At 36.3% G+C, this 14,506-nt stretch overlaps 2 protein-coding genes across 10 annotated transcripts in view; one reads left to right on the top strand and one right to left on the bottom strand.

The window, feature by feature from the left end:
* The window catches only part of rap1gapb (RAP1 GTPase activating protein b), a 78,153-nt gene extending 76,351 nt beyond the window's left edge, over nt 1-1,802 (top strand). For 3 of the 8 annotated variants that reach the window (XM_039692812.2, XM_039692806.2, XM_039692807.2), the window contains one exon: nt 552-1,797. The gene's annotated coding sequence lies outside the window, so the exon portion shown is untranslated. Of the gene's footprint in view, nt 1-551 lie in introns of all 8 variants that reach the window. The other 5 variants (XM_039692808.2, XM_039692805.2, XM_039692804.2 and 2 more) reach the window with 4 other exon arrangements.
* A 1,069-nt stretch (nt 1,803-2,871) lies between these two features.
* On the bottom strand, nt 2,872-13,524 carry padi2 (peptidyl arginine deiminase, type II). 2 transcript variants are annotated; one of them, XM_039693139.2, is made up of 16 exons: nt 13,337-13,524; nt 9,794-9,962; nt 9,251-9,320; nt 9,051-9,112; nt 8,541-8,658; nt 7,730-7,882; nt 7,009-7,199; nt 6,512-6,615; nt 6,313-6,424; nt 5,846-5,953; nt 5,503-5,654; nt 5,210-5,357; nt 4,688-4,781; nt 4,526-4,599; nt 4,237-4,377; nt 2,872-3,716 (listed from the first exon to the last, which is right to left on the bottom strand). In XM_039693139.2, the coding sequence occupies exons 1-16, from the start codon at nt 13,507-13,509 to the stop codon at nt 3,483-3,485; spliced, it is 2,103 nt and encodes a 700-aa protein (XP_039549073.2). In that variant the 5' UTR covers nt 13,510-13,524; the 3' UTR covers nt 2,872-3,482. The 2 variants fall into 2 exon arrangements, with proteins under 2 accessions (XP_039549073.2, XP_039549074.2); XM_039693140.2 differs by lacking the exon at nt 13,337-13,524 and adding an exon at nt 12,327-12,508.
* Nucleotides 13,525-14,506: the final 982 nt, after the last annotated feature.

Genomic DNA, 14,506 nt, shown 5'->3' with positions numbered 1-14,506 from the left:
GTCAACAAATACAACTTTTGATTTTAATAATGTATTAGTAAATGTTGAAATTATTAAGATTAATAAATGCTAAAAAAGTATTGTTCATTATACGGTAGTAAACTAACCTTATTGTAAAGTGTTACCGAAGAGATTAATACTTCTTTTCAGCAAGGATTCATTAAATTGATCAAAAGTGACGGTAAACACATTTATAATGTTACAAAAGATTTCAATTTCAAAAAAAATGCTGTTCTTTTGACATTATCAAAGAAAAAAAATTATAACTGTTTCCACAAAAATATTGATTTTCAACATTGACGATAATGTTTCTTGAGCACCAATGTGACAATGATGCTGAAAATTCAACTTTACATCACATTTTTACACAACATCAGTTATTTTCAGTTAAAAGTTACTTTAATTGTAATAATATTTCACAGTATTATAGTTTTTACTGTGTTTTTGTTTAAATGCATCCTTGGTGAATTTTCCATTCAAATCTTTATATAAACTTATATGTATATAAGTTCGTGTATGTTATTCTCATGAATCATATGTCTTATTCTCAGCATTTTCATAAGCAGCCCTTCGCAGTGGACAGTCGATGTGCTCATAAGAGTTCCTCGAGAGAGACGCAGATGTGAAAGTGTGTGAAGCACTAGTTACAGCCGCGCGGCGTACAGTCGGGGCAAGTGTGCATCAGAATATTAGCGCGCTCTCGTAAGGACACACACCACCTCTTTATCTTCTATCATGTGGCTGTCGGACCACAGGCGAAAGAGCAAACCCGCCTGGCGTCTGTTGAAGACTGGTACACTGCCAGCTGGGAAACCAATCACGCATGATTCTTATGGCCTTATCATAGGCTTCTTTCTTTAGCTGTCTCTCATAGTGTGTGTTTGTTTTTTATTTGTCATATTTATTTATTTATTGAGGCTCACTGTGGTGTGTAGATCTTTTAGAAACGGGGGGGTGGTAAGCGGTCACAAGCTTTCGGCATCTTTCAGAATAACAAATGAAGTTCAACTTAAACCCATCATGCTTCAAATACCCACAAACCACTGTAATACACATCTATGTGTGGCTCTGTTCGGTTGCGTTTTGTGTCAGTAATGAGTAATGATGTTGAAAATTAATATAAGTAAATGTTAAATGTCGTTCTTCGGATAGATGTTCCTTTCAAGCCATTTCAGATCCTGTCTAATAAACAAAGCATATAGACATTATAATTTATGACGAAACAAATAGATCAGGTGTGAGATGCTGTATACGTTTTTTAAATATTATTTATTAAGATTGTGCTGTTTTACGGATCAACATATTTTGTACGGCCACAGCTGCCTGTGGTAAAATTGACGTGTGTGTGTGTGTAAACTGTACACTAATGTAGTAGCTTCATGTTTGTAGTTTCATGTTTTAAAGCCTGCTGTGCAGATTGAAAGGTCAGTGTCTCTCACGTCAGATATACTGGAGTCCTGAAGTCTTTTTTTAGCTTATATGGCAAGTGAGCAAAATGAATGTAAAACTAATGAAACTGCTGACGTATGATAGTCGATATGGCCACTAAAAACACTAGGTCAGAAAATATACACAATGGATGCTCAATAAAAAATGGCGGACACTTTGTTTTGTTTTCAAACACAAATACATATTGTATTAATGTTAAGACTTTTTTTACCTACCAATTCCAAATTTTTTCACTTAGTACTATGGCGTTAAAGGGATAGTTCACTTTGAAATTAATTTTTGATATGTTTTAGCTTACCTCAAGGGCATCCAAGACTTAGGTGTCTTGTTTCCCCAGTAGATGTTTTTAGGTCAAAACGTTCTTGTCTGTCAGTCATATAATGGAGGTCTATGGTCACCACCTCAAAGAGCATGCACAGAGAAGTCCAAATTAAACATGATTTAATAACTCGTAAATGTAAGTACACATTGATGGACTAAGACACGGAACGAGCGGTTTGTGTGCCACAAAACACCCGCGGCCTCAGATCGCTTGGACGTGGCTGTGGTTACAAGAGGTAAAAACGATATAAATACTGTTTATTTTCTCACACAAACCGCTCGTTTCGTGTCTTAGGCCATCAATGTGTACTTACATTTACGAGTCAATAAATCATGTTTAATTTGGACTTTTCTGTGCATGCTCTTTAAGGTGGTGACCATAGACCTCCATTATATGACTGATAGACACGAACGGTTTGACCTAAAAATATCCAAATTGAAACTACTGCAGAAACAAAGACACCTACATCTTGGATGCCCTCAGGGTAAGCTAAAACATACCAAAAATTAATTTTAAAGTGAACTATCCCTTTAAGGCTATCGGTTAGCATTCCCATTCATCTCAGTGGCTTATGGGATACAGTTTTTTTAGCCAATTACATGAGCTGTAAATGTGATGAATTATAACAATACCAAGCTGTGACATTAAAAACATCAGTCACTGGCAAAATATCTACTCTAATACTCTAATCTACTCTAGAACTAACATCCCAGTTCACTTCTCATTTGAAAGGGTGCAGTAGAATTATTTTTTTGAGGGATTTTTACATTAATAGTGGTGTTTAGGTCCTTTCAGGGGTGATACTTACAAAACTGTACATGGAGAAGAGAAAACTATTTTTGGATTAGCTGAATCCACACTTAAAGCTGTGTTAGAGCCTAAGTCTCTGCTGATTGGTCGAACTGTACATAACGCATTTGCACATGCTCCAGACATTAAGCACAATCTCATTCCAAACAAACACCGACTGCTTTCTGCAAGTGATTGTGTTCTTTTACAAGTGCTTATTATGCTACTTTAATGAAATGTTTTACTGTAAATAAGACCTTTTCTCCTTTTTGTAATGAAACCAGAGAAATCATGTTTAATAAAGATCAAAGTTGTTCATGAAATGTTTATTTATTGCTTTAAAAGTACATTATTTTGAAAAATCATCCAAGACAGCAAATCACCAAATATAGAATAAATTTCTCAGTCATTATTAGTAAGAGGCAACACAGTGAACATTAATGCATCATAATGCCATAAGTGGTTAACTTTCATTTGAACCACTCCAGAATGATTCCAAATTGTAAGCCCTTATTTTTTGTATTTTAGAAATACAGAAGCAGCCCAGGAATAGCTGTACTGCTAAAACAAGGCCTGGTTGCCAGAGGAAAATGATTAAAAAGATATTATAGATCACAAAATTGTCATAATCTGCTCACATATGTAATTCCTTACAGAAAGCTGTTATACAATCTCAGAACATGTACATAGTGACAGGAATGATTTGTGGGGTAGCTTGCCAAAAGGAGCAGCTTGAATGACATGAGGGTGAGTAAATGATGACAGAGTTTACATTTTTAGATGAATTATTCCATTTTGCTTGAACGACAAGGCTATTTATTTCTTGCTAGAATGAACTTGTTAAAACACCCATTTATCCTGCTTTAGACATAGTAGGCACTTGACAGGTCTCTATTCATCCTAGTCTCCCTCTCCCTCTCTCTCACAGCTCGAGGTTCCACCATCTGAAAGGGGATGGTTCTCGAAGAACATTGGAACCGCAGTGAACTTCCCCCATCAGTTTGTGGTATGGGGCAAAGTCATCAATGAAGGTACATTTGAGGCCTAGAGGCTCCATAAGAGAACACATCTCTGTCTCCAGAGCACACCGGCCCTTCACCTGGGGCCCGAAAGGTTTTGGGATGCCCAGCTGGTTCCCCAACACGATCATGTTCACCTGAGGGTAAATATAGGTGGGTAATGCATAAAAAAACTACAAGTAAGTGTAAGAGACAATAGAAAGTCTTGCCGAGGCTCAAGCTTATGAACAGTAGTGCATGTTTTGATCATCTGTTTTCCATTAACACTTTCCCCATCATTGACGGAAATGTACGGCTTTCTGTTTGTCTACTCCAAACATGTTTTGATCATCGTTCTGAATCCGATCTGGACTTTGACAAAAATGTGATTTTCTCAGCTTTTTGTTCAAAAAGTTGCTTTTTTAATGAAACTTACTTACAATCGAGTGTTGATGGGCATGCTTTTTTTTTTTAAAGTGCATGCATTTTTTTTTTTTTTTTTGTAAAATAACAAAGGTTCTGTTCTTTCTTTGGATATATTGTATTCATACAACTAAATATTCTGGGGGCCATGATGACAATTTTGTGAAAATGATCAAAAACTCTGGCGGTAGCTGGCAACTTTGGCGGGGAAAGAGTTAAAAGAAAAAGCAATAAGTTCTTGATAATGTGCTGTACCATGTCGGGATAGTAAGCCACGGCCCTTGGGCTTGTTTTATCGTCTTCTTGCAGTTTAAACAGGATGGGCAAATCGATGATGTCCTCATCATCCAACCCCAGTTCTTTCTTCAGCACGTCCCTGTTCCAGTCAATGCAGTTCTGAGTGGAAGATTATATGATGCTTTATTTCCCATAGAAAAGACAGATTTGGAACACTGTACTGTAATCTGGCTAAAAAATATATATATATATAGATACTATTTGGATACAAAACACATCTTAATGCCATGCTGCTCATTTCACTGACCTGCACGTATCGGTTTTCAGCCTGTAGCTTTTTGTCACTCAGGATGGCATTAACCGTAATGGCCTCTGGCATCCCTGTTCAAGTGAACATGTTAGCTAGAATATGAACTTTAGTGCATAGTGGACATCTTTTTTCAAAAGTAGAAAATTAGTGAGAGTTTACCTGGAAACATTTCCGCTTTTCCGTGTCCCGTGTTTTGTAAGCTTTTGAAAACTTTATATGCGGCATCCGGGCTGGCCAGGAGCAACCGGAATTTCTGAACATTTCAAACATTACAGCTCTTTAAAAACATTGGCTCAGAGTGGAGTAGAATTAAATAAGAATTGTTTTTGAAAGTCTCTTATGCTCAACAAAGCTTTATTTGATCAAAACAGTATTATTGTGTCTCTTTGAACAATTTAATGCATCTCTGCTGAATAGAAATATTAATTTCAATAAGTCTTACAAGCCCCACACCTTTGAATGGTAGTATATCACAGTATCCACAAAAATTATAAGCAGCAAAAAAAATTCTTGAGCATATTGATTTCTGAAGGATCATGTGACAATGAAGACTGGAGTAATGCTTTGCCTCGCAAGAATAAATTACATTTTAAAATTTATTTTTGATCAAATAGATAGACTTCTTTAATTAATTATTTAGGTAGTGCATGTCAGTTTGCCATTCTGAACATATCTGTTTACCTTTCGGTCAGGGGCTGGGACGAAGGTCATGAACTCGTCCACATGACCCACAATTAGCCAATCAGAGAAGAGCGCTATTGGCTCTTGAACCTTCTGTGCCCACAGGAATTCCTGGACGACTTGGGTCATGTTGCGGCCATCTTTTGCACTTAAAATGAAACGAAAATATTCTTAAAGACTGGTAATAGATTGATTAATCCATCAGCATGTTGTTTGGAAGCCAAAAAATTATATCAATGTTCCTTTTTAGTTGTGGTTACTACATTGTTTTATGGTACAGTTGTGATACTTACGTAGGGAATGCCACACCAATGATGATCCTGCCAAGTGGGTAACTTTTCCCATTCACTGTGACTGGTGGACTGACCTCCAGGTTACCAAAGGAGTCCAGACTGTTCACCTCCTCATTCAAAGCGTTCCGGGTCACATATCCAAAGTCTGGCCCCTGTCACGCAATGTTTAGTGATTCTAAACATCTTTCTTTTAGTATGTGATCAAAACATGATTCTATCACGTCATCAAAATTTGTAATGACAAAAAAATAAAATAAAATACAAATTTTAATGACATGAGGGTGAGAAAATGACAATTTTCAATTTTGACTGAATTTTCTGAGCAGTTCTTGGTGTCACTTACCAGAAGGGACTCATAGGGGAAGTCCTGAAGATTTCCATCACGAGGAGAATCCAGTACAACAGGAAAACCATGATGGGGAGAGTCGATGTAACCAAACTCAAGCTCATCCTGTAGAGAACGAGAGTGAGAGCGTGTCAGTGGGAATTCATTTGACAGTCATCTGACAGGTTTATCAAGTTGTTTTTATATGCATCATCCTATGATCATCCAATAAACTGCATGCTTTGTCATTATTTTCAATGTCAGGTCGGCTGTCATTTCCAAAATGTCATTATTTCCAATGTCAGTTTTGGTTTTAAAACACTTGTTAGGAATCTTATTCTGTCAGGTATATAATGTATATTATTAAATTGACATATTGTTCCATACATGTTCCAAATTATTATACAAGTGACATTTATTCATTTATATTTTACTTCATTTAATGTTTATTAACAATATGTCATGTTCTTTCCCCAATAACTGACCTGCATCCAGCGGTCACCTCGGTTCATGTACTCGTGACATATTTTAAGTTTGTAGCCATTCTTCTCCACCAGGTTCCTTATGCTCTTCAGGAATGAGATGTTATCCGTTGTGCTGTCAAAAACATCAAATAGTCAACCGTCCCCAAGGCTTACAAGATGAATACAGTGTGAGTGTATATATACACTGCTCCCCTCTCACCTGCACACATAGACCTCCACAGGTTTGAGGGTGTTAGGGGTCATGATCCAGGGTGAGACATGAAATAGGACTTTATCAGTAAAGATGGGCGTTTCAGGCAAATCCTTTTAAGAAAACAAGCAGAATCGTATTTAAAGGGTTAGTTCACCCAAAAATGAAAATTCTGTCAGTATTTACTCACCCTCATGTTGTTCCAAACCTTTATGTTGTTTTAAAGGAAGAATGTTTTAATCAAACAGATCTCATTCCCCATTGACTACCATAGTATGTATTTTTTCCTTCTATGGTAGTCAATGGGGAATGAGATCTGTTTGATTAAAACATTCTTCCTTTGTGTATAGCAGAACAAATAAACACATAAAGGTTTGGAACAACATGAGGGTGAGTAAATACTGACAGAAGGTTATAAGAATTATATTACCAAATTGGATTGGATAGAAAACAACAGTGTAAATGGGTTTAATGGAGGATCAGACAGTGGTTTTTCTTTCACTAACCTTGCCACTGGGCTCTAGTAGACTAAGGTTGATGGTGATGAGCCCATCAAAGTCTTTATCAGGGAAGCGAAGGCCTTCTACATAGAACATCAGTTCAGTATTTCCTCCCTGATAGGGCACTTCCTGTGTCAGCTTATCTGTTCCAACCACCATTAGATAATCTTTCAGGAACAACTTCAGGAGTTTGTGCTCTGGTACAGGGAAAGAGGAGCCATTCAGTAAAGTTTTGATGATCCTTTGTAATACTTTTGTTTTTTACTTCATTTATTTAATCAATTGTACATTATATTTATATAAACTGTTGACATAATTGTACATTTCCACCACCTCATGCAGATGTCCCAATGGTTTTCATGCATCACAATATGTATGCGTGTAAAAAATTGTTACACATTTACAGATATTCTGTTTTCTTAAATAGTTTAGGGAATAGATGATTATAAAAAAACATTTTGTTGTTATTTACATTTATTTACTTATTTTCTTGGTAGGGAGGGAGAATGAAGAATCATTTTCACACATGAATGTGCACCTCTGAGTCCAGACTTTAAATTCATTGAAATTCCAAAGGAGACTTTACAAACTGCTGGACTTTTGCATTGTCAATACAAGATCTTGAGCAAAAATGTATGCCCTCAATACCAATCCTTGAGACCGTCCGGGACATCCCCCATTTAAAACATTATCGTATTATTTTGCAGGTCTTGGTGTCAACACTTACTCCACACGTTGTCTTTCGGCACATTTGTCCGAGGTCTAAAGATTCTCACGCTCTCTGAAGTGGTCTGCGAGATGTGCATGCTCAGTTTATAGCCTTCAGGAAGTTTAGACGGCCCGTTGGTGCGCAAGATCATCTTGGACATGTCCTGCAAATCTGCCATCAAAAAAAAAAAAGACACATTAGATTAAATTCTCTCTTCCCTTCCACAGCATGGCATTTGAAGTCCAATGGTAACTAAGCTAAAAATGCAAAATTGTGCACCTAATTCAAATCTATGGATATTGTTCAGATAGTTTGAATCGCGTATACAGGTAGGAGCCATCTTTGGAAAATAGTCTTGATAAGTCGAACCACGAACTGATCTGTATGAACGGCATTCGTGGTTCGACTTGTCGAGACTGTTTTCCAAAGATGGCTCCTGCCTGTATACACGAAGTGAACTGTCTTTATAAAATATCTTCTTAGTAAACAGTCTGCACGCTTACAAAGTTCTCAATGCTTCGTTTTGCATGTATGGACCCTCATTATGTTACTGTGTTAGTGTGGGGCTATTTTGAGCCTTGTTAGTGGTATTAACTAGCGATTTCTTTTTACTTATTAAATGCCCCCATATACTAGCGTTATATGCTAAACAGTGTTATTGTGTTATTAGACCAAAGGTTCATTTTGCGCCGGAGTTCTCCTTTAGTAATAAGGAATACTAATTTTGCAACAATGTTTAAACATGGGTTTGGTACAGACAGAGTCTATTTACACATAACAAATAACTTAAATCCCTCCCATATCTTAGCCCAGATCTGCCTAGACTCACCCGAAACTTTACTGATATCATCCTTCTCACTGTCCACTTTCTTGTTGTATGAAGTCTCGGAGTCACAGTTGACCAGCAAAACTGCACCGTGGCCATTAGGACCCCATTTCCAGGATGCCTAGACCCAAAATCCAGTACTATTAGACATATTATCTACAATGTTGTTGGAACACAAAAGATTCTGAAAGTCAACGGCGTTCAGAAAACATCGGACCCCATTGACTTCCATTGTATTTACAAAAGAAAACGCAAAGACATTTTTCAAAACGTTTCCAAGAAGAAAGAAAGTCACAGATTTGGAACAACATTTCCGTTATCCCTTTAATATGCAAACAAGTGTGGCTTTATCATATCTCTAAGGCTTCTAATTCATCTAAATTAATCAAGTTATTAATTTTATCATGACTTTCCAGCCCCATCTCTAAGCCAAAAAACAATGAGGCAAAAACAAATCTCCCAAATAATGATGATATATAACAGATCGCAAGACTACCGGCAAACAAAGCTCACCTTGTTCGGATTGTTTTTCTCAACAACGCCATCTCGGTCGGCATCTACGTCCAGAGATATCTCTGCAACAGAATAGAGGCAATGTGAGACTTGCTCTTTCCTTCAGAGTCCCACCAGCATCATGAGGCTGTTTATAGTTGCAGTACACATCCTGATACTATTCATAAACACAGGCGTATGTCTTGCATGGTGAAACGTACCGACAGCTGTTAGATGCAGCAAAGCGTCCTCAAGAGCCTCCGTTTTCTCACCATAGTACCTCACAGATAACTGAAACACATCTGATTCTTAGCTGGATCCTCATGACAATTATTGAGCAATCATTGTATTAAAAAATGCACTTAATATGTCCAGTATTTAAACTGCCAGTGCAAGAAAGTGACATGAGATCGTGTCTACGTGTAAACCACGGTTTCCTGCATAGACTGGGGTAAACCACAGACACGCTCTTTGCTTTCCGCAGTTTCTTTCAGTTCTGTATGTTTTCTAAAGGACATTATCGAGAAACATACCCACACGGAAACATTCCCATCACATCCTCCTTTTAAATAGTTGTGCTACAGTAGTTTCATAATGCTTAGATTATCAGATACTGGGGAGTAGTAGTTTTGGCTCAGTCTCAAACACTTCTGTTTAAATCCATTCTGCTGAATTTTCCTCAAAATCAGATAGAGAACGAGGAAAAATTCCACAGATTCTTTCTGCATGTGCTGTACGGTGCTCTTGATGTTAGATTTAGGTACCTTGCTGTCAAACGCAGTCTCACTGACTGTGTCCATGGTGATGAGGAGGATAGAGTTTGGGGTGAGGGGGTACGGCGAGGTGTTCCTGTCCTTGGTCAGGGGCGTGACCTTGTAATGAACGTTTGGGGAGCATTTTATGGAGAAGAATCTGGACTGTGGTGGGGCACACCTGTAGAGCAAAGAGAAATACAGAGACACATTATGAATTTATCTATTTCATTGTAGGATTTTATACAAAGGGCATTTCATTGTCTAAAAATCTCTTCAGATAAACTTGTGTTTTAAATGTGTAGTAAGTGATTTCTGAGAATCAAAGTTGATGTATGAAATCAACTTAAACAAACACACCCCTCTCTTCATTGCTCCGCCCCCGAAATGCACGAACAGGCAATGGATACAAACATGTATAAAGCAGAAACAACACTGTGTTTCTGTGTAGATGAATATCAGCCTTGAGAATTTAGGTGGGATTGTTGATTGAAGAATTTCTCCTTTTCAGTCCCAAAGGCGGATGAATGCACTCGTTGTGCTGCGACATTATTTAAATTCATCACTGAACTCGGTCTCAATACTTCTGTTTATAACAGCTACTGTCAGCTATTGTCTTTGATGACTTTCCAAACCTAACTTTCTTTAGCTTTCTAGCCGACTTTATACATTTTTTTTATGTAAAATTGTTTAGACTTTAGATGGAGTAAAGCACATCATACTTCTTTCATGTCTACCAGCCATTCACAGTTCTAGATCTGTTTTTTTTTTGTCCCTGCAGGACAACATTTTATTTTTATTCTCTCTATATATTTTTAGATTTGACTTAAAATTGCATAATACTAAATCGTTTTTAAATGATGTCCTCGGGTTATGAGTCAACCCTTTTACCATTGTGATTCATAAATCAAAAAATCTGTCGTAATGATATCATACTTTCAAGAAGTAAATTTCTCAAGCAGACATTTTTTTTTTTTTGGTATAAATATTTGCGTTAAATTCTCTAAGAACCAAATTGTAGTTTCAAAACATTGAGTAAAAGTATTTAATAGCCAAACAAAATGTATGTTACCTTTCTGAAAACATAATATCCTAAACATCCACTACTATTCAAAGGTTTAGGGTCAGTATCAGTATTGATGCTCTGGGAACTCCTATGGGGAACAAATTCACTATTAAATACAACTTATGCCTCAATAAACTCATAATTTACTGATTATTACTAGTTATTAAGGTAGTTGTTAAGTTCAGGAATATAATTAAGGGATGTAGACTATGGTTATGCAGAATGCGGTGTTAATGCTTTATAAGTACAAATAAACAGCCACTATCCTAATATATATGCTAATAAGCAACTAGTTAAATGTGAGAAGTGTTACCAATGCTAACCAAGCTGGCAATTATTTGATAATAAATACAGTAAAATAACTGTTTTCTATTTAAATATATTTTAATATATAATTAATTCCTGAATTAAGTATAATCAAAAGATAATATTTTGTAACATGAAACAGAAGTATTATTGAGACAGAGTTCAGAGATGAATTTAAATAATGTCGCAGCACAACGAGTGCATTCATCCGCCCTTGGAACTGAAAAGGAGAAATTCCTTGATCAACAATCCCACCTAAATTCCCAAGGCAAATATTCATCTACACAGAAATTGACAAAACAAACCAATATCTGCGAATATTACAACAAGCAGATTCAATTCTTTGGACACTCAGTTCATTCCAGAATGATGTTGCTAATGTATGGTTTACAAACTTAAAGTTTGAAACTTTATGAATAGAACAATCGGATATTTTAACTGTACACTTTCATATTTGTGTCTTCTGTCTGTGCTGTATTTCAATTATTGGTCTATGTAAACATGCATAATTTCTGGCGACATTGTGTTTGAAATGACTGTTCTTCTGTTTGGGTTTCCAGAGGTTTGGGTTTTTGAGATGAATCCTTAATTTTCCATTCTCTGTTTAAACTGGTTCTTTTGATCTAAACAAAACTCAGACCATAGTTTGCTTTAACCCTTTGAAATCTAAGTACGCTATTTTAGATATTTTAGTCAGTTAGACCCTTATCAAAAACATTGTTGAAAATATATAAAAGAAATAAAAATAAATTACTAGCAGGAATGGACTTCTATAGCATGTAAACATAGGGGACTGACAGCCCCAGTGAGTCACCATTCAGTTATACTGCAGGAAACAAGATACAATGGAAGTCGATGGAGACGGCTGATGTCAGTAAGACCCAAACATTCAATATAGCTACATTTGTGCTCCACGGAAGAAAGAAAGTCGTGGGGAAACGATATGAATGCGAGTAAATGATGAAAGGTTTATCATGGTAGGGTGAACTATACCTTTAATTATGTCTTTCGTTTCGGTCTATTAAAATAGACTCCTGCTTTGTTTAATTCCATTGAGCTCAGTCGCGCTGTTTATGAACGCGTCTTGTCCCCTTAAAATGAAACAATGTTCTAATATCGATTCTATTCTAATATATTGTCTATTCGCATAATGCGAGATAAATACACTCTCACCTGTTTAAATTCACCGTCAACTCCGTTCCGACCACGTATGTCGTCTTGGTCGCGTTCCCAGTGTCAATTGTAAGTGAACGGCGGGTCACCATGATTTTTGAAGATGCGTCTTACTTTGAAAGTAAATTCAATAATTTGCCCTTAACCCTAATGTACTTGAGATGTAACCGCGTCAGAGAGCCTATTGGTTGAACAAAAGCAGGTGTATTTCTAGGAAACGGAGGACTTGAAACGCTTGGAAACGCCCACAACTCAGTGTGCAGCACAAGCAACCGCTAGAGGGCGCTGTTAACTCCAGCGCGACTCAACTTGACTGAACCCAATTTTGCACCGTTTTGCCTCAGGATGCAAAACCCGTTTTCTTCAATATGCAAAACCGTAAACACATGCTGCAAATACGTTGAATAAACCTATTGCAAGCAATTGATTGTGATTTGAATACCATTTTCTTTCATGTGAACCGTGTGGAGGATGCACAAACTATTAGATTTAGAGTCAGAGAAATTATTTAGATGCTATGGAGGAACTATCTGTTAACAAACATTGTCCCTTTACATTTGAGTTGATATTTCACCTGTTTCTTTGTATTATCATCCATTATTACAATACCGCTTTTGTAATTATTTAAGTCTGATATTAATTGTTTAATTATTTTTAGCATTATGACAAAATATTTACAAATATTTAAATAAATAAAAATCTACCTTTTTGTTGTTCCATTATCACACAATGCTTGCAAAATGCCTCATTTAAATGGCATTTTCTTTCTTTTATATCAATAAGTTCAATTTAATGCAAAGATTGGTTTTTAATCACAGACACACTTGGGGGTTACAGCGTAAGATTACTTTTCATGAGGACAACCACTTCCGCTATGCGACGCCCATTGTAGCCTACTTTTACTTTTAGGTCTTTAATTAAAAAAAAATGCATTTAAAGTTCACACCATACTTTTTTGATTTTGCATTATGTATGCCTATATGTATAATACAAATTATTATATTACCTACCTGTCAAGGATCACCTTAATTTCCGTACCAACGACATGCACAATTTTTGTGGGTGAACTGACGTTCAGTTGACAGGTTCGCTGATACATGTTTGCCATGTCTGACAACTTCTTTCTCTTTCGCAGACTCCGAGGTAAACAGTCTGCCTGTGTTTGCTCCTGCGACACATCCATTGTTACAGATTTAACACGTCCACAGATCTCAAATAACATATTCCCCCCAAATATGGGCGTATGAGAGACATGTACTCACCTGTCCTGAAACTAGCTCAAAGCTATATTTTAAAGCATTTTTCTTAGAAAGAATTCCAAAGGAAAGCAGCAGCTCAGTGCCTTTAACATTAACTTATACACTGTTAAACAATGTTTAAAGAGTCAGTAGCTCAGAAACTCTTTATTCACAACTAGAGATGTTGGTCAGATAAATCTGTAAGATTTAAAATGCTGTGATGCTAAATTATCTGCCAACATTAAACAGTATGCTACCTAAACTATAGGCTATATGCACCTCTCTCTAAATGAAAATCTGTGACCTACATGCTTATATGCAGGCTTTTTAGATTCAGTATTAGGTTATACCTGCTCTACTACTATTCAACTTCCTGTACTTTTTTTATTAACTGTTTTTCTTTTTGTAGAGCATATGCTTAAATCCTCCAATGTTGTCTGTCTGTCTATCTGTCTATCAAAAATCATGCTAGCAACAACATCTTCCTGTATCAATTTTACTAATCATGCTAGAGACATGCTAGGGACTTGTTTAAACATTTAACACAATGCATTAGATCATGTTAACAACATTTCATTGACTGAGTAAAATCTTTGAAAAGTTTTTTTTTTTTTTTTTTTTTTCCAAATTTTCTGATAAGGCTTTGTCAAGTCAACATTGTGATCAAACATTACTCAGCTATTATTATTTAAATGAAATTTGTTCATATTTTGTAAAGCTCTTGCTTGCATCAATAACCATGTCAAATAATGTATGAATGTCTTGGCAATTCTGGTAGGGCAAGTGGAAAACAGGCTTCATTCCTGCCAGCACTAACTTATCAGTATCAGCACTAACTTACTATTTGTTTGATTATTTTTTTTAATTACAAATGAGTTGCTTTCCTTTATAGGCTATATGCCTATCTAATAAATTATTACAATGCATGTAACATACTATATA

The sequence above is a fragment of the Pimephales promelas genome, chromosome 8 (assembly GCF_988280905.1).
Source record: "Pimephales promelas chromosome 8, fPimPro1.hap1.1, whole genome shotgun sequence".
In the NCBI taxonomy this organism is placed as follows: Eukaryota; Metazoa; Chordata; class Actinopteri; order Cypriniformes; family Leuciscidae; genus Pimephales; species Pimephales promelas.
Note: the sequence above shows the minus strand (reverse complement) of the source record. Positions and strands in the feature narration are given on the sequence as shown.

Bases quoted from the DNA above. Each gene is read 5' to 3' on its own strand.
- padi2 (XM_039693139.2), bottom strand. From the start codon at position 13,509: ATGGATGTGTCGCAGGAGCAAACACAGGCAGACTGTTTACCTCGGAGT. The intron at 9,321-9,793 runs GTACCTAAATCT...GATGTGTTTCAG, and splicing joins AGACTGCGTTTGACAGCAAG to TTATCTGTGAGGTACTATGG. The intron at 5,954-6,312 runs GTCAGTTATTGG...CGTTCTCTACAG, and splicing joins GAGGTGACCGCTGGATGCAG to GATGAGCTTGAGTTTGGTTA.